This window comes from Melopsittacus undulatus, chromosome 1 (assembly GCF_012275295.1).
Source record: "Melopsittacus undulatus isolate bMelUnd1 chromosome 1, bMelUnd1.mat.Z, whole genome shotgun sequence".
In the NCBI taxonomy this organism is placed as follows: Eukaryota; Metazoa; Chordata; class Aves; order Psittaciformes; family Psittaculidae; genus Melopsittacus; species Melopsittacus undulatus.
Window position 1 is genome coordinate 13,555,351 of NC_047527.1, and position 19,418 is coordinate 13,574,768.

The 19,418-nt window shown below is 38.5% G+C and overlaps 1 protein-coding gene across 2 annotated transcripts in view; it reads left to right on the plus strand.

The window, feature by feature from the left end:
• Window positions 1-19,418, plus strand: part of MRPL13 (mitochondrial ribosomal protein L13) — a 34,757-nt gene that overhangs the window by 12,296 nt on the left and 3,043 nt on the right. The window contains exons 5-6 of one of the 2 annotated variants that reach the window (XM_005143831.3): window positions 4,581-4,667; window positions 4,997-5,118. In XM_005143831.3, coding sequence (XP_005143888.2) covers window positions 4,581-4,667; window positions 4,997-5,118 — 209 coding nt within the window. Of the gene's footprint in view, window positions 1-4,580; window positions 4,668-4,996; window positions 5,123-19,418 lie in introns of those variants that run through there. The other variant, XM_034061774.1, reaches the window with a different exon arrangement.

The window sequence follows — 19,418 nt, forward strand, 5'->3', positions numbered from 1 at the left end:
TTAATTGCTTAAACAGCATCTTCAGATGTGTGCTTTCAAGCAGCCAAAGCTGGGTTTGGATTTTGCTTGAGCTCAGTAGCAAACTTATTTTTGCAATTCCATACCTTTTTAATTTAGGGTTGTTGTATTTTTAGTAAAACTTGAGCATGTTCAGGTAACAGGAGAGCCCTTACTTAACACCCTGTAAATATTGCTGGTTGGATCTGCCTTTTCTGTTACACAACTCAGGTTGCAAAAGCAGTCCTTACAACTTCAGTTAAGCTTGTACTTTACTAACTTCTTTGACTTGTCATCACACCAATTAGAGTGAGGTTCTGGCTCTAGGCAGAATTTGGGGCAAGGAGCTGGATGTAAACTTGGCCTTTCCAGGAGCTGGGTTTGGATTTGTTTTGGCTTGTAGGAGGCTTTGAGGCAGAAATTACAATGAAGGAAGTTAGAGGTTTTCCAGCACTACTTTCTTCATTCTAGCTCCCTGTATGACCTTCTGTTCTGTAGGTGGACTGACAACCTTGCAATAAATCAATAATGCAGGTATACAACGGTGCAACCTTTTAAATCTACACTCCAGTTTGCTTAGTAATGCACTTGGTTGGGTTTTTACAAATCTCAAATAATAGGTTATCACCATCTCTATGCACCTTTTTTGTTTGTTTTGTTGGTTTCTTTGTTGCTTTTAATTTTTCTCTCTTCTTGACCAAGATGAGTGAGCTCAAGGAGTGAGAGGTGGGCATCTGCCTTTCAACTGTTCAAGCAGGGAAATTATGATCACTTGCAGAAACTGAGGCTTTGTTCCCTCTTTTGTCTCTACTGTGAGTTGCCTGGGCAGGGAACATGCATGCTGAAATCCAAGATTATTGCTCCTCGTGTTTTCCACATACAGATGGCCATGTTTTCAAGTGGCTCGGCCATTAAAGGCTTTGTGATAACCACAAAACCACATAATGAAAAAAATAGCTGCTTGGAATGTCTTGTTAATAAGTTACCAGTTTGTTTCATCTGAGAGTTCAATCAATTGCATCAAAGCTCCAGAATGGGAGAGATTGTAACAGTGAAGTCCAGTTTCCTGTTCTGGATCAGGCAAGGATTTAATATCTTAGGAAGTGACATAGAGAGTGGGATCAAATGCACCCTCAGCAAGCTGGTGAATAACACCAAGTTGAATGGTACAGTTGATTCACTAGAGTGAAGGGATGCTATCCGGAGGGACTGTGACAGGCTTTAGAGTTTGAATCATGCAAACCTTGTGAATTTCAACAAGGCCAAGTGCAAGGTCCTGAACCTGGGTCTGGGCAATCCCCAGTATAAGTACAGGCTGAGGGATGAAAGGATTGAGAGCAACCCTGTGGAGAAGGACTTAGGGAAACTAGTGGAGAGTGTGCTCACAGCTCAGAAACCAACCAGAGCAAGGCCATGAAAATAATCAGAGGGATGGAGCAACTCTCACATGAGGAAAGGCTAAGAGAGTTGAAGTTGCTTAGCCTGGAGAAGAGAATATTCTGGGGACACCTTTTTATGGCCTTTCAATATGTAAAGGGGGCTTCACAAGAGAGATGGACAAAGACTTTTTTTTTCCAAGACCTATAGTGACAGAACAAGGAGGAATGGTTTTAAACTGAAAAATGATAGATTTAAAATAGATACTAGGAAGAAATTATTTTCTGTGAGTGTGGTGAGACACAGTAATGGGTTGTCCTGAGAAGCTGTAGATGCCCCATCCCTGTAAGTGTTCAAGGTCAGGTTGGATGGGGCTTTGAACAACCTACTCTAGTGGAAGGTGTCCCTCTCCATGTCAGGGGATCAGAAGCAGATGATCTTTAAGGACTCTTCCAGCCCAAACTGTTCTATGGTTCTGTGGTCTGCCTGGCAGTAAAAACTGGTTTGTGATTCATGTGGGGGTGATTTTTCTATTGCAGATCTTGTGGTAATGTACTTCTTACTTGTGTGAGAGGGCCCAGAAAGCCAAATGAATTCTTGAACAGCATAGAGATTGGCAGATGTACCAAAGCATACCTTGGATTACACTTACTGCACTTAGTTTACTGTTCTATAGAGACGGGTATTGAAGATATAATTATCTATAATCATTCATTGTCCTATATCAGTCTCAAGGTCCTGCTTTCATGTTAGTCTGTTGTGACCTGAGGTTGTCAGTTCTGCAGTGACAATACAGAACATTGAGAGTATTTCTTCCTTGTTTAACTTAAGCATATAAATCACTCATTCTTTTCCAGTATGGCTTTTTAATAGGCTCATTTTTACAACTGAACTGTTATCTTTGTAGTGTGACTAAAAGAATTAGGTTGGGTTTACCAGGCAGAAGCATCCCCAACCAGAATAGACCAGCTGTTCATCCAGCTCACTGGTTTGTTTCCACAGATGTCTGTGCCACATGCTGTAGAGGAAGATCGAAAATCACACACAAACATTAGCTGCTTGAAGAAGTAAAACATTTAGCAATGTTCATTAAAATATTTTAAAGTTTTTTTTTTTATTGGAGTGAAATTATTAATTCATAGGTCATACGTTGACCATGTGTATGTACAGTTCACTAATCTAAGGTATTAGCACTGGTTCTGTCACAATCTGAAAAGTGATTTTTAGATAAAGAAAAATATCCCCACAGATAGGAAATGTGTTGTGAAGTATCTGGAACTGTCATTTTAGATGTGATTTAATTTGATCTTTCATTTGCTATAAGGAAAAATACTGGGTAGAAAGAAAAATAGGTATATGACATGAAGATTATTAGTGGTAAAAGGGCTGTTTGCATGAGCTGCTGCTCATATCTATGTGTTTTCTTATATTGTTCTTTGTCTGTCTTGATTTTCAGTATTCAGTGAAGGAAACCAGTCATGGTTCATTTTCTGTCTTCATCTTATGTTCTTTGTCTAAGCACATGACTAAATAACTATAGTTTGCTGTGCAAGCAAGCTACACTTTATCCCTAAAAGCATTAGTTTTCTTTTTTTTTTTAGTAGTTGCTTATTAATTTTTATTAGAGAAGGTATCAACACTTTAAATTACTCTGCCCAACCTGATGTACTTTATCTACATATGTATATTTTTATTATATTTGTCCATGGGTTTGGTGGTGGTACTGGCTGCATAACATCTGAGAATCTTCCTTATAGAATCATAGAATCATAGAATAGTTAGGGTTGGAAAGGACCTCAAGATCATCTAGTTCCAACCCCCCTGCCATGGGCAGGGACACCTCACACTAAACCATATCACCCAAGGCTTCATCCAACCTGGCCTTGAACACTGCCAGGGATGGAGCATTCACAACCTCCCAGGGCAACCCATTCCAGTACCTCACGAGGCTTCTCTAAATGACTTCAGAGTTTCTCAAGGCTTTTAATGTATATTTAGGAGGATTCTAAGATGATGTTACTGTCTGTTACATGGCAAAATGAAAACAACATTGGGGCCAAATTAACTTGAGTGTTGGCTAACTTCAGAATTCAAGTAGAAATGCCTGCAAGCTGAAGAACCTGTACTTCTCATTAATTTCACTTGCAATAATTAATCATTTTACCATAATTTCATGGTTCCAGCTGGGAAATCAGTATTAGCCATTGTCTGTAAAATTTCAATTCCTGTAATTCATTTAATAAAAGTAAGTAAGTTTGCTTAATATTTTTTTCAAAACACGAGGATGCCTGAGAGATTCTTTTATACTTAGTGCACTGCATTTCGGTGTGGCTTAGCAACTTCAGCTTAAGGTTGCAGTAAGCATGCCTGGGCAGTTCCTGATGTGGAGCTACTTTATATCTGGGTGGTGTGGAGCACACCTCCTGCTTACCAGATTGCACATAGGTCTACCCCTAAATGCATTGCTGTCCTTTATAGAACCTTTTTTGTCTCCTACAGTTGCATGCCTTGTTTTACATTTACAGATGTCCTCTATAATGATGTGTTTTGTATTTAAATTACAGGCATCTATACTAGAGTCCATGAGAAATCCTGTTGAATTTTGTTACTTTTCAATAAGCACAATCTAGTGTAGATGTACAAATTCCATTCATTCCTGATGCTCAGAAATGAGATTGTTCATCTGGAACTAATAACAAGAGAATAAATTATAAATATATATAATATATTCACAACGCAGTGTTTTGGTGTGTCAGCATTGCTTAAGATAGGATGCATTAATTATGTAGAAATGTCAAACACAGCAAGTACATGTTAAACTAGTTTCTGGGAACACTTGGTAAATTTATTAGCACCTATCCAGTTTTTATTTTATATAAAAAAGCTGCTTGTTCCTTTCCAAAGTTGAATGATCATATGCTGTCATCCACAATGCTAAATATAGCTCTTGCCTTTCTGAACTGAAATTTTCTGTATGGCTGTTAGAGTAAGTGTTTATATGATGGAGAGTTAGTATTTCTTCTGCCAAAACAGAAGTCTAGAAGTCTAGAGCACCTCTGAATGTGGTGCTAGAGTTCATCAGCATGGAAGAAGTTGACTGAAAACAGGTTCAGTTACTTGTGGAATGAGCAGAGGGAAACACAGATTGCCTTTTTGTGTTATTTGTGGCCTGTCTGATTATTTGTTACCATGTTATCTTTCCTCAGATTGTTAAACTCACTGTTTATAGAATGCTTCCAAAAAACCTTCAGAGAAGAACTATGATGCAGAGACTGCACCTGTTCCCAGAAGATGTGAGTAGTTGTGCAGTTATATTTTCATTCTTGTGTGATTTGAAGGTGAAGAGGGAGTGTTGGCAATAGCAAAACTCTTGTCATAAGAATGTAAATTAAGAAAAATAAAGCTGCTTTTTATTTATGTATTTAAATGTAGCAGAAACGTTTATGCTTTTGTCTTTATTATTTCCCAAAATTATTACATATAAGACATGCCTCTATTTAGGTCAAAAACTTAGCATGAAGAATGCAGTAGTGTGGACAGATTTTGGTGTGGATCTGGGGGGGAAGGGGTGTCATTTTTTTAAAAATAGGGAGATAGCTAAGACTGTTCTCACCTTCCTCAGGTTATTCCAGAAGATATAGAGAAGAATCTTCTACAAGAGATTCCTCAGCCACGTGTAGTCCCCAGGAGGTTAGATGAATATACACCAGAAGAAATTGCTGCCTTTCCAAGGGTTTGGACTCCGTAAGTAGCTCAGATTTTTTTTAAAGGACACTTTGACTGAATATTTACAATATAGACTCTCACATTATCGTTAATAAAAAAAAAGTAATGCTTTTTCTGTTTATGTTATCTTTTTTCTTGAGAGAGGGGAGATCATTAAAGCAAAGAATGCTCATATTAAAATAAGTAGGTGCTAAGGCTTTAGTATTTCTGGCCTTTTAATGAGAAAAGTTTTTCTTAAAAACATGTTTTCAACTCTTTACTTCATCAAAGTGTGTTTAGTAAAAGATGGGTAAAACACTTCATTACTTTATTTGACTTGTGCTTTATAATATGTAACTGCTATTCATAGCCAAAGGAAACACTATGCAGCTCTGTGAGCGAATGACTCATTGTGAGGGGAGGTGGGGGACCCTTCAGATTTTCTCCAGAGAAAAGGAAAGAATTCTGCTAAATTAGACCTTGGAGAGTGGAGGTTTGGCAAGGAATATACCACATATTTATTTTGATAAATAGGTTTTTTTCCATGTGCAAAATCGGTTCCACGATAGTTGTGTGGCATATGAATGAGTATTTGTGGTTTGCTTTATACCACCACAGGCAGCATTGAGTCAACCCACTAGTGAAATAATACGTTACATTGTGGGTGTTTTCTGATTCGTACCAGTATGATTTTTCTTGTGTTCATTTTGGGAGTCCTGTTTAGGTTCAGGATCCCATTATAATAGTTAACAGAGATTAATTTTGAAAGATTACTCCTCTCCTGATTATTCTAATGAAATTTCAGAGGAAATGTAGCAAGCAGGGAGATGAGGAAAGGTGTCTATAAGCTAACTCCAGGACCAGCTTGGTGGTTATCTCCAGTTAGGTTACTGGTACTTCTATTTTAGTAGTATCTTTTAAAAGGTTGTTTCTCTTTCTCCCATTAAAAAAAAAGTGTTCCTATGCACTCACTCCTACACTAATACTATATACTAATCCTAAAAAATAGACCTGGTATGAATCTCAACTGATACGTCATCCTATTGAGTAGTTCTGCTGAACCACATGTTAGCTGCACACGGAGAGAGGTCAGATGCTGAAGTGGTAGTAGTAACTTCTTTTTCATGAGTCTGCTTTCTGCTTAAGATATGATCTCTGGGGTGTCTTGGTGGGGCAATGATTACGGAATGGTTAAGGTGGGAAAGGACCTCTGGAGGTCACCTGGTGCAGCCACTTGGCTCAAGCAGGGCCATCTAGAGCTGGTTGCCCAGATTGTTAGTTAATATCTCCAAGGATGGACACTTTACAACCTTTCTGGGCAGCCTGTTCCACTGCTCAGCCAACCTCACAGTAAAAAATATGTTTTCTGATGTTCAGGGGGTTCCTCTTGTGTTTCACTAAGTCTTGTTCAAATCATAGGAATTCAGAATTCCAGAACTGAATACCTCCTATTTTCATGGGGCAATTTAAAAGGTTCAGCAGAGATTTTCATGTCCAGCTGATTGAAGAACACTATTAAAGAATGATCTGCAGTGAGTACATGGTTTAGAGGTGTAGCTAATCGTGACTAGATAGTAGCAAGCCTGTACAGTAGAAAAAAAAATCACTGTACAATAGCTAAACCAGTAACCCTCTTTTGAGCAAAGGAAGCCTTTAACAAAGAGAGGAGGCTTAACGAAGTGAAGGGAAAACACACATCAGAAGAGTATTTTAAAATTATTTGTCCGTGGAAAGAGAAACCAAGTAATTTTCAGTGCATGGCCAAAACTGTTGTATACCTTTGAAAGGGGCCTGATGCTTTTTGCTTGGTCAGATTACTATTAAAGGGAGAGGTAGGGGTTGTTGTTTTGTTTGGTTTTTTTAAAGTAAATTAAACATTTTAAATTACATCATGTATTTTCTCTGCATCATAAGGCACATGCAAATAAGGGCCTTCACCCTTCGTAGGCAGTGGGGATCAGGCAGCAGAGATATGTGGACAAGAGATGTAATTTATCCAGAGGAAAACTGGTAATAAGATAAAGTAAATGAACACTTGAATAGATCATTCTTGCAATTCAGAAGCAGAGCTCATAATTCCTTTTATGGACCAGCAGCTCTCGCTGCTTAAGCCAGACCAATACAAAGAAATCCCAGGAATATATGTAGGACAAATGTCTGTATCCATTTCACATGTATTTATAGGATCTGTGTTTCTTTGAGAGGAAAACTTGAGTAATGATCCATTGTTCTCTTACATGTTTAATTTAAACCAAAGTATTTTTTTAGTGAAAGTTCTTACTCTTGGTGGGCTTTTGCTTGCAAATCCTTGTAAGAACAGGAAAAAGTTAGCCTGTGACATTTATCTAGTCCTAAGCGAAAAAGTCTGTGTAGAACTCTGTGTTTATGCACAATGTCTGTTTTTCTTTGCACATCCACACACGAAGTAGTCATACAGAGTTGCACTGATTTTGCATGTCAGAGACAGGATGGGACCTTTCATTTGTGGAATATTTTTCCTCAGTGATTGAACTTGCTGAAGGATGTGATGTCGTGAGGGTTTACTGTAGCATATGACACCTAAGGATGCACACCCTTCTGATTTTGTCTTTTTTTAGATGTTTTCTCTGCCTTGTCTCAGAACTGCATAGGTTTAAGTTAAGTGGATTCAAAAAAGGGAAGTATATGGCCATCGGTGGCTATTACATATGGTTCTCCAGGTGTGACTCATGGCTCAGAAAGTTGTAAATATTGTTGTGTATTTATCTTGTTTCTTCAACTTTTTCTCTGTGCATCTGCCACAGAGATGATGGAACTTTGGTGGTATCTAGAAGGGCAGATCTTTTAAATGCAAAAGGCAAAGAGCTATGGGAATGAAGCAGACACTGTATGATCTCCAGTCTTGCAGATGATCAGCATTGACTTGTGCTTTTCTTCTCATTTTCAGTATTTAAAATTTAATGTGGATTTTGGTAGGAAAAAAATAAATATCACCTAGAGAACACCTAAATATGTGAGTGGAATATGGGGAACACCTTAAAGTGTGTTCTGCACGCACAAAAAAAAGCAGTATCTCAACTCTCCTTTCTGATAGTGCTTGCTTGAGATCGGTTGACTTAGGCCTGTGTGCTAAAATATGGGGAGGTCGCTGACAGCATTTTGGAAATTACTTGGGGTTTGTTGTATTTCTCCTATATTCTCATGAATATGTGTAGTATTTTCAAAAGTTTATTAAAAAATCAGTTGTATTTAGATGATCCTAGAAGATACTAAAATAGTCTCTGCATCAGTTCTTTGTAATCTGAGGCACCTCAGTATTGCAGTCTGTAGAAAGGGAACAAAGTCCAGTAATGCTTTAAGCCTTCTACAGAGTAGAAATAGGGAAATTGGTTTTGGCTTTTTCTAAGCTATGTCAAATTGTTGTGTTTGGTTTTATCCTCACTACTGGATGCAGTTGCAGATACTGAGATCTCATTCCTATGAGATCTCACTGGATTAGCCCTGGAGAAACTTTAGACTTTGCACCAATGATCAGAATTCTGCGGTATGTTAAAGCTGATAAGCCTCTCATGCCCTATGTTATATTATACTCTCATATAATTGTCTTTAGTACTAATACTAATAAAGATTCTCACACAGTAATTGAACTGGAAGCTGGCACTTAGCTTTAACTTATTGGGAGTGTCCCTTTTGTCGAAGGAAATGGTGTTATGCTGTCAGAGCTTTTGAAATACTTCTTTGTCCCCACACACTGCCATAGTTTTGCCTGACTTCACCTCCTCAGCACTGAGCCACATTAATTGTGTTGACATGTAGTGTGTGTAGCAGAAGACAAGTAAACTTGATGCCATCTAATTCAGTCACTGCTGTCAACTAAGTTTCCTGATAGCTTCATGTCAGCATTAAGAAGACTACTTGAGCATGTTGATCCTTGGGGGAGGTCTGCAAGTAAGAACACTTTTGAAGCTAGATTTGACTTTAGAATTCCCCTCCCATAATTTCTTGGAACCATTTGCTCTGGAGGAATTCAAAGCACAGAGAAAATATGCATTCACTTTTTCATATTTCTTTCCTCTGCTGTCTAGTCCAGAGTGATTTTTTGTGTTATTTGTATACACCCGTTTTTACTCCATACCTGTTATAGAGGCTAGACACTTTTAAAGGCAGAAGAACATATTATCATACCTTTGCTGTGTTGGACTATAGTCCTACCCTCTTTTACCTCTCAGAAACTGGTAAGTCCTAGCAGAGGGATCAGGAAGGGAGGTTGGTTATCTGCCATCTCCACTAGCCGCAGGGTTCCTTGCTGTTGTAATTTCAGCTTCTTGTCCTGGCCTGCAACCAGACCATTGTGGCTGTGAAATATTAGTGTCAGATAAGTTTTACTTTAACCTTCAGCTCACTTCTCTGGCAGTTTTGATGTCGGGAAGAGTTTCCAATTTGAATTAATGGGAAAAACATTAATGCTTTTCCTGACTGAGGGAATAAATGTATTATTGTGACTCTCTGTCACTCAAAGTGCCATGTGGGGAAGGGATTAATTGTGAAATAAAAGGTACAGAATTGAGCAAATTCGGCAAAATAACTTTCTGATGTGATAAATTAAAAATCAGAAGTCTGTAAAGGGGGTCTTAAAGTGAATGGTAGTGGTCACTGTTCTGATTAAAGTGCCAGCTAAAATGTCTGAGAAGAAACAGCTTTGCTTCAAAGGCACTAATAGAAAGGCTGTATGAATACCCAACTGTAATAGACTGTGTTCTGAACTTTTGCAGTGTGTGTGAGCCCATGGAAGAAGTAGTGTTTGCATTATTCCTTTGAAAGACTGTAAAAGCAACAAAAATTTAAGTATTTAAGTGTTCTTTAATGATGTCAGCTTTTTAGAGGCGTATATAAAAATGTTCTCTTAAAAATGAGTCAAAAAGGGACAAAATGCTGACAGCTTTGTTCAACAGAGCTAAGATAAGTCAGTTAAAATGACATTGTATAAATCTGATATTCTTTATAATTTGAGGTGTACCAAAAAAAGCCAACTACCTGACACCAAAATTGTTTTAGAAGAGGAACTGTAAAGGGAACATGAGTTGTTACTCAGAAATCCAAATATTGTAGGAAAACATCTGCACCTGAGAATACAAAACTGGCTTTCTGTTTGGGTTCCTCATCATCTTACACTTTTCCAACTGCCAGAGAGGTTGTGGAATCTCCAGCCTTGGAGATGCTCAGTACTTAACTGCACGAGGACCTGAGCAACCTGATGTAATACTGAAATTAGTCCCATTTTGAGTGTGGTCCCTTCTGATGCAAATTATTCTATGTTTTTTTTATGTATGATGACAGTGAACAAATGCAGATATTAAACTAGATCAATATTTTAATAAACTTTGTTTAAAACCCCCAGTGCATATGTTGCTAATAGTATTTGTTCTGTTTGGCTTTCACTTGGGCTATTGTCATGCTGTCCTAGGTCTTGGAAGTCTGGGCAAGAGCACATAGTACTAAAATAAGTAGCCTTTTCTTGTCCTCTGAGTGCTGCATTCAGGGTATAAAAGGCCTATGTATTTACTGTTGCGTACTTTGGTTTGTGAGCCTTTGCAGAACCCGTAGAAAGCTTACAAGCAGTAAGAGGAGTCCCTACAATAAACCAGAAAATGAAGGAAGCAGAAAAACTATAAACTCTTATTTAATTTTCCTTTTCTTCAGAGGGTTTTAATAGGTCTTCCTGCCTTACATGACTTGATTTTAGTTATTATTTATCTTCTGTGGAAATCTGAGCTTGGAATTCTGTTTAAAAAAGAGTTAGAGGTTCAAAGGGGAATTAAATTCCTCTGAAAGTGATTTAAGGAAAAAGGAGTGAGAGGGAGACACTCTTTGTGGTACATCTTTGTATGAAAAACAAATAATGTAGTTGATATTAGCCCTTTACAAATAGCTGTGTCCTTTAATGGAAAAAATCAAATTAAAAGCATATTTGGTTAAAGGTATGCAAGGCTATAGAGGTAAACACAATTACAACAAGAAAATTAATCTTTAAAAATTTTACATTACAACTTGTACCCTCCCTGTATATAGAATAACTCTAAGACAGGTAATAGGGCATGAATATAAAGTAGTGAATATAAGGAAGAAATTCGTTACTGTTAGGGTGATGAGGCACTGGAATGGGTTGCCCAGGGAAGTTGTGAATGCTCCATCCCTGGTGGTGTTCAAGGCCAGGTTGGACAGAGCCTTGGGTGACATGGTTTAGTGTGAGATGTCCCTGCCTGTGGCAGGGGTGTTGGAACTAGATGGTGCTAAGGTCCTTTCCAAGCCTAACTATTCTATGATTCTATATGAGAAGTATTAGGTGAAAAAAAGAGCCTTTTTCTCTATAATCTGAAGTAATAATGTAAGTAGTTTTTATTTGGAATGTGAAGAGAACATGTTCAGTGCTGCTAATGATCTTATTAGACTGTCTGCCTGTATTTTTGTGTCAAAATGTCTTTCTACAGATGCTTTTTTCAAGGTTGTTTTGCTGGTAATTGGAGCCTGACACACCATGGACAAATATACAATATCCAGGTGGAAATGGTTTTTAAGGAAAGCACAGGTCTGGTATGGAAAACCTAGCAAATGGTTTGTTTTCCAGAGTGGAGAGCCTTCCTGTCACCCCTCCTTCCACCACAGTAGAGTTCGTGATAGGACATCAGGATCCTGCTCCATGAAAGCAGAGAATTAAATGTCGGAATGTTTCCAGTGAGATTGGTTTTCTTTAAGCATTCTTTCCTTTTACCCCTAACTGGGAGCAGTTGACTTCCCAGGTTATGCAGAGCTTCTCTCTTAGATCCTTGATGGAGAGGTCTGAAATGAGTGTGGTGGAAAACCATGTAGATACAGGAAAGTTAAATTATGTCTTTTCCAGACACATTAAGAGGGGGGAAAAAGATCAAAAACTAGTTCCTTTGCCAGAGTCTGCTTTTGTAGCTTCTTACCATGAATGAAACCATTATTTCAAGTGTGTTTGAAATTTCAGAGTGAATCTCTTTTAAATGAGTTTTAAACAGAAGTCATCACAGAATTCACCAGTCATGTATGACTAAGCAAACAATTCTGTTCCATAAAAGCAAGGATACGTCAGAGTCGTGTAAATTTTCCTGTTATATACCGTTTTAAAGTTGTTTATCTGTCTGGGTATATATATATATATGTGTGTTTTTAGACTTTTTTAAAGCCAGGAAATTATTTTTGAAGAAGTATTTAAAGAAGAATGTTACCAAATATATAGAACAGCCAGTCTGTGTTGTTCGAGTTAGATGGATGCATTCCTGAGAGTTTCCCTGAAGAAAGCAGAGCCGTCTGATTTCCAGAAGTACACTGGGGCTGGTGCTGGTTGTGCATACTGAGTGGCTGTTCCACTGCCAGCCTTCATAGGAACACTCCTCGGGCCAGACAGCCTCTTACTTGTCCTTCAGGGAAAAAAACCCTTGAACACTTTTGATGTTTTTAAAACTTGATGTATTGTAAATGCTGAAATTTGGTTTAAGAAAACCAAACACCTTTTTAATGTTTATTTTTTCTGAGTAACTTGCTTGGTTTCTGGCACCCATCTGTACATCCTGCTTGAAGCAGGAGTTGCAGAGCCTAGCCTGAAGTCATAATTCAGTTTCAGCTGAGCAGCATGGGCTGGGCAGGATCCCGGTATTGACACTTAATGTCCCCTCCCTGGCACAGGACACAGATTCTTGGTAGTTCAGCAGCAATGCTCAGTGGCTTTGAAAGCAGAGAATCACAGTGTTGCCACAAAGAAAAGTGTATAGATGATGAAACACAAGCATGTTGAACACCTGTGAACCACAGATGGCTCTGATGATCCTCTTACACATCCTGTGCTAATGGTAACTTCCAGTTCTTCCCTAGCTTTGTGTTCCTTAAAACCAGCCCTGCCAACCTCTGGCAACCTGAAGCTGATGTTCCTAGCAAACAAATTTGTAGGTGCTGGTAAACAGAAAGTCTTTTGGCCCTTTCTGCTTGTTATCTTGTCTTGCACAATTCTAATATTCTATTGTAAGTTTCTATTCTTGGTTACCCAAATTAGTTCTGGGATGTAGTAGTAGCAGAGCTGAAGAAGATGCCAGAGAGATGTTGGTTATGGAGCTGAAATGATGTTATAAACAGTACTTCTATAATTGCAAGATGCTGGCAGGTGGTATTTTTTTTTAATGTTTTTTTTTGTCTGTTAATTTCTTCAGATAAAATTGTAGGAGTAATTAACTCCAACTCTGTGGAGACTCTCAGAAAGAAAACCATAAAGATCTCTGAAAATGCTGAGGTCTTGAGCTATTTTTATAAGGACCATCTTAAGTTTATTCATAAGCCCTTAAAAATTCTGCACTGAAATAAGCATGTTCCTTCAGCCTTTTTCTTAGTCCCTGCTTAGTTACAGAGTGTGTGTGTGCAACCTCTGGGGGTTTGGTTGTATTTGTATCATGCCTTATGTGGCAGTGTTTGGTTCTTACCTTGGGTTATGGGGTGTTTCTGTAATAAGTACTGCCCCTCCAACTTGAATGCTCGTCCTTCACAAATCCAAGCTGCCGTGTGTCAGTGTTGAGAGAAGAGGTGGCCAACACAAACTTCTGTGAAAGGCTGGAGCCAGTCTTACTTTTTCCCAAAAACAAACGGTATAAACCAGGAGAAAACTATCCTGCCTCTGCAGCCCAGTTCTGTTCCAATGTACTCTTCGAGGAATCCCTCTGGAAGTTCCTTTTCTGTGGCTCTTTAGGTTCTTGGTAGGAATTCCAGTAACTGTCTGGAGATTATTAACCCTCATTAAAATCTGGGAATTATCACTGGTAACTTTATAGTAAGGGCATAAAATGTATCGGGATTCTGATTTTTCTTAACAGGAGACTTTGAGGTAGTTAAGTCTCACATTTCAGGCTACCAGAGCTGAATCTAAACTCCCATGGACAAAAAGCCACACAGATACTTGAGAAGAAAATTGCTCTATACATTAGGTTTTAACCGTAGGCAGCAGCTGAACACTAATCTAGAAGGGTCAGTAGCTTAATCACCTTAAAAATCTGACACATTCATGCTTAGATTGTATAGCCTATTAGAGTGAATTACTGGCTTTTCTCTAGCATGCATGAAACACACCAGTGCTGTTGATTCTCATGTCCTTTACCTGGGGGCAGCTTAGGTTGTATCTAAAACCAGAGTTGAAGGTGAGAGATTTAATAAAAGAGGAACTGGGTGCTTTCACCTCAGCTGCCTGAAGAGGCTCTCAAAAAGAAAGTTCCAAAGCTACTTTCTCCTTCTGCTAAAATTTGTTGATCTCATATGCAAGAATAGAAACTAAATTAGTGGTAATTTGACAAGCAATATGAGAATGGCTGTATACATACTGTTGAACTACTTGCACAGATTAAATTAGAATTAATTTTTAATTGCTCTTTATGAATGTCTAGATTTGTTTTTTTGACTTTTGGTGCTGACAGTAAGTCTGGAAAGGATTTCACCATTCCTTTACCCAGTTCTCTGTTTATTTGAAGAATAACGTCATTCTTTGAACAAAGCCAAGTGTACGGTGCTGTTATTGCTACAGTCCTACAGGTTTCAGCAGAATATATCACTTAAAGAAAAAACTTGCACTTGCAAAAATTCTCACTGCGATGAAATTTACACATACATTGCATTGGTTTAACTTAAATAATTTTCCAGACAGAAGTCATATAATCCAGGTCAAAATCTGGGCTTGACAGGAATTTTTAAACAGCTTAGTTCAGTTTTACTTAGTATGTTTTTAGATAAAGTGGTGTTGTAGCCAATTTAATTTAAAGTGTAATAAGCCATCCTTAATTTCACAAATGTACCTAAATTATTTTTAGCATCTGTTTAGATGACTTGATTTATAGACATGTTTTAAAAATTAAGTGCTAGCTTTATGTAGAAAAATGTCCAAGCTACAGTCAAGGACCACAAAAGATTCATCTTGATCTTTGTGTGCACAGGAAATGGTTAGTCACTCTGGCTCTTCTGGCATAACAGTATCAGTGAAGACCCCTTTTCTTGCTCTGTTTTGTTACTAAATGCAGCTCCTGTTACTGTGGTTTATTCTTCAAGTCAAATAAGGTATACTGGTAGAAGGTCTTTTTAGCCAAGATGATGGTCTGCATGAGAACTACACCAATATGGAAAAGGTTCTTTTGTCCCCAAGCAGAGCAAGAAGTTCATGGCTAAGAATAGGCCAAGTGGTTATTGGAAATTTAATACCTAGTTTAAATATCATTAGCTGTTTCACTAATGATTTTACCAGAGGCATAGAGCTACCCTGGGATAGTAGGTACACCTTGAGTAGATTTTCAGCTCCCCCCTCCCAGCTCCAAACTCTTGTTGATATTTGAGTGTAACCACATAATTTGGTTTTACAGAGAATGATAGCCATGTCTGATCCTTGGGGGTTTATTTACTGGTGTGATTAGTCAAACAGATCAAATGTGTTCAGAAATCCCCTTTAGCTATGGTGCACTTACCTATTAGCTGTTGACTTTGGCACAACTTGCTAAGTATACCTGAAAAATAGACATATTCCTCTTGTGTTTACAATAAATTTTGGCTCTGTGTTGAAGTCTGTCTTTTAAGCTTGTCTATAAAAATGAATCTTCAGATACTTAAAATTTTATAGTTGTATTCATAGATTAACCTTAAAAAGTATGCCAGACAGACCACAAAATTCATGCTATTTGTATTGTGTAACAGTTTTATGTAAGATATATCTGAACCTTTTGTTATAAGAAGAGGTTAAAAACTTGCATTTCCATTAATAAGTGGACATGAAAGATGAGCCATGGATTTATACTGTGTAAGCCACTGGCTGTCATCAGTTAGCAATAATCCCACATTCCTGTGATTGTGATTCCTATAAATACAAAGAGCATTACAGTAGTACAGACCCAGTGTGCCTGCTACCTCAGAGTAATTGGACCAAAGAGTAGCAGAGGGCTGGATACTAAGTGGTGTGATCAGTCCACAAAATCTTTTCACAATCAGTCTTCCCTGATCTCTCATCTTCTGTTACAAATCTTGTTTATAATGCTCCTAAAAGACACATTTATGAGCCGGTGGAAGTCATTGGTGAACAACTTGACAAATTTGGGGTAGTTTTAGAAGTACTTCAGCACCAATTCAAATACATTTCTCTCTGTGTTCTAGTTTTTCAGCCAAGTTTGGAGAGATTTTTATCCCTGTTGTTACTTAGAATTCTTGAAATCTCTGTAGGAAAATCATGCAGAGCTTCTACAAAACTCCCCAGTCATCCTGAAGACTCATTCAGCTGCTTGGGGAACTCTACTGTTCTGCAGGAAACAGGGGAAAAAGGTGACAAAAAGCTACTGGGAAGAAAAAAAAATCCATCATAAACCACAGACCTAAAATCCTCTGCCATGAGATACTCTTTAAACATTTGGTAACTTTGAATTAAGACTTTTTTGATGGATAAGCCACAACAGTGGGAATACTACCAGACAAGATTTTTTTCTCAAGTAACAGCATTGTACAGGCAAGATGGATGTGTCTTTCTTAGAGGATGGTTATTAATTTTTATGGAGTTTTAATGTATATGCAGTGGTTTTTTTCTCAGTCATGGATGCAGTGAAATCTTCACAGAATTCTAAGCCTATCCTTTTCAACTTTTGCTCTTGTACCACTGCTTTCATCTCAGTTTATTAGTGTGTGGTGTTAGTTAGCCTTAAGGCACTGACCCTTTACAGTGCTGATGCATTCCCTTCTGAATGCTCATTGTTATTGTGGTGAGAAGGTACAGGGAACTCTGGCTCCCTGGGTCATGTTCTCCAATGGTGAGATAATTGCCCGCAGGTGAAGAGAAAAATGTAATTTGAGATCTTCAAAGCCTCCAAACCAGGTGTGCATTGCTGAGTCAAGAGCAGGTATTGACAGGTCACTTCTGCAGCATTGGTGGTATTATTCCTTAGCAGAGGCAGCTTTGAAACCATTAGTTACCAGTCATGAATACAGGCTTGTGAGCATACAAATGGCTGTAGTAACTCCATAAAATTTGACTTTGTATAATTTCTTTTGAAGCACCTTGAAGCCTTTACAACATAACAAAACTGTTCTGAGTCTTTATGGAGAGATGACTGTCCAGGTTTTTTGAGCTTGAAAGATGAGGTCATGTTATCAAATGCTATTCTGTCAGCAGCATGTGGTTGAAAAAAATAGGTGGGGGTGTGACTTCTTTTGGAACATCTAGTCTAAATTATATCATAGCTAGTCCCAATGCATGTAGAAGTTCTAAAAATAACAGAATAATTTGGATTAAAATATGTCATTTTGAAGAAGTATTCTGATTTATTAAAAATTAAGGATTTTTAAAGGATTGTCCGGAAATCAAAATGCTGCAAAGGTTTATAAGTTAACTTCTATGCATATAAAATAGTGTCAAGCATTACCCTAGAGCCTTAACCTTATTTCTTTGAGGTAAGTAATGCTGTTTTTCATCTGCATGCTGTAGGGGCTGTATTACAATATGTTCTCTCGCGTGAGAAATAAGGCAGTGAAGTTGGCCTATATGTTTTTTATTAATCAAGATATTGCAGTGTAATGCAGATTGGTGATACTTAGATTTGGCCTACACGGAGTAACACCTCCCCCTTTGCCCCCCCCTTATTTTATTTTTTCTGAGGCTGATTTACCTCTACAAAACATTGCTAGGGAAAGAGAAACATCTTTGTTGGAATGTGCTGACAAGAATTTAATAAAGATGGAACTGTGCAGCAAGTCTGTTCAGAGTTGATGGAAATAAATATTCACTCCAGGAGTTGAAAATTGAACATTTAACTTTTGGAAAGTGTCTCTGTTCTGTCTACTTGACAGGAAAAATAGCCTAAGAAGAGCATGTTTCAGATCATATTGGAAAAGAATACTGAATACTGGGGAGGGGAAGGGTCCTGTCATAGTTGCAACTATCTAAGTAGCTGTTTTTGTACTGTTAGTTTCTGTTTGCCATCTGAGATACTCAGAGGCTGAGGTCATAGCTTTGTGATCATTTCTTCTGGCAAAAAGGCTGCTTTTCAAGTATCATCCATCACTTTTCCTGTTTCACCGTTCTGCTTGTGTAGCAAGAGAATAAAGAGCATCAGGGAAATGACCTAAATTAAAGATAACCTTGTTTTATGCAGCTGCAAAAAGTGGTGTACGTTAGAGTTGGTGGTTGGTTGTTAGGGAAACACAAGTATGATCACTAAACTGCAGTATTAATTTAGTACAGGTATTAAGCTCCATTTGGTATAAATAAAATGGATCTGTACTTAAAGTACTCATGGGAAGCCCTGTCTGTCCTCAGTGACTTTAGGGATGACTTGAGGAGTCTCCTTAGACTAAAGCTTGCCATTGTGAATTCTGTTTTCAGTGCCTACACAGATTTCACGCAGTTACAGGTTTGTCTGAAAAGCATTTCTAATGGCATCATTCTGTTACTGATGCAGACCATTTGGCTGGAAGGGACCCCTGGAGGTCATCTTGTTCTTGGAGGGATGGGGAGGAGAATCAAAAGCATATAACTCCCATGGGTTGAGATAAGAGCAGTCCAGTAACTAAGTTATAACACAAACCACTGCTGCTAATACCAATAATAATGATAAGAGAAATAACAAGGGAAGAGAATATGATACCACCGGCCAAAATGAGCCTGACCCAGAAGAAAGCAAGCCCTTCCGGATAACTCCCAGTTACCTCCCCAGCCATGATGTGCTGTGGCATGGAATACCTCTTTGGCTAGTTCAAGTCAGGTGTCCTGTCTCTGCTTCCTCCAGGCCTCCCCTCCTCCCTGGCAGAGCATGAGACTCACGAAGTCCTTGGTCAGAGTAGACATTACTGAGCAACAACTATCAGCTCTGTTCCCAGCCCGAAAGTAAAAACCACAGCACTGCACCAGCTACTAAGAAGGAGAAAAATTGACTGCTACTGCTAAACCCAGGACATCTGCTCAAGCAGGGCCACTTAGAGCCAGTTTTTCAGGACAGTTTCCAGACAGCTTTTGATTATCTCTAAGGACAGAGACTCCACAACCTTTCTGGACAACTTGCTCCAGTGCTTGGTCACCTTCACAGTAAGTCTTATAGTAAAACAAGTGTTTCCTGATATTCAGAAGGTATGTCCTGTGTTTCAGTTTGTGCCCATTGCCACTGGGCTCCACTGAAATGAACCTGGCCCCATCTTCTGTGCACTCTCACTTCTTTGATGATATCCCCCTGAGCCTTTCCTTCTACAGGCTGAACAGTCACAGCTCTCTCAGCCTGTCCTCAGATGTGAGGTGCTCAGTGCTAAAGTATTCAAGAGAGAGAAGCACTGAGAGGCATGGTGTAACT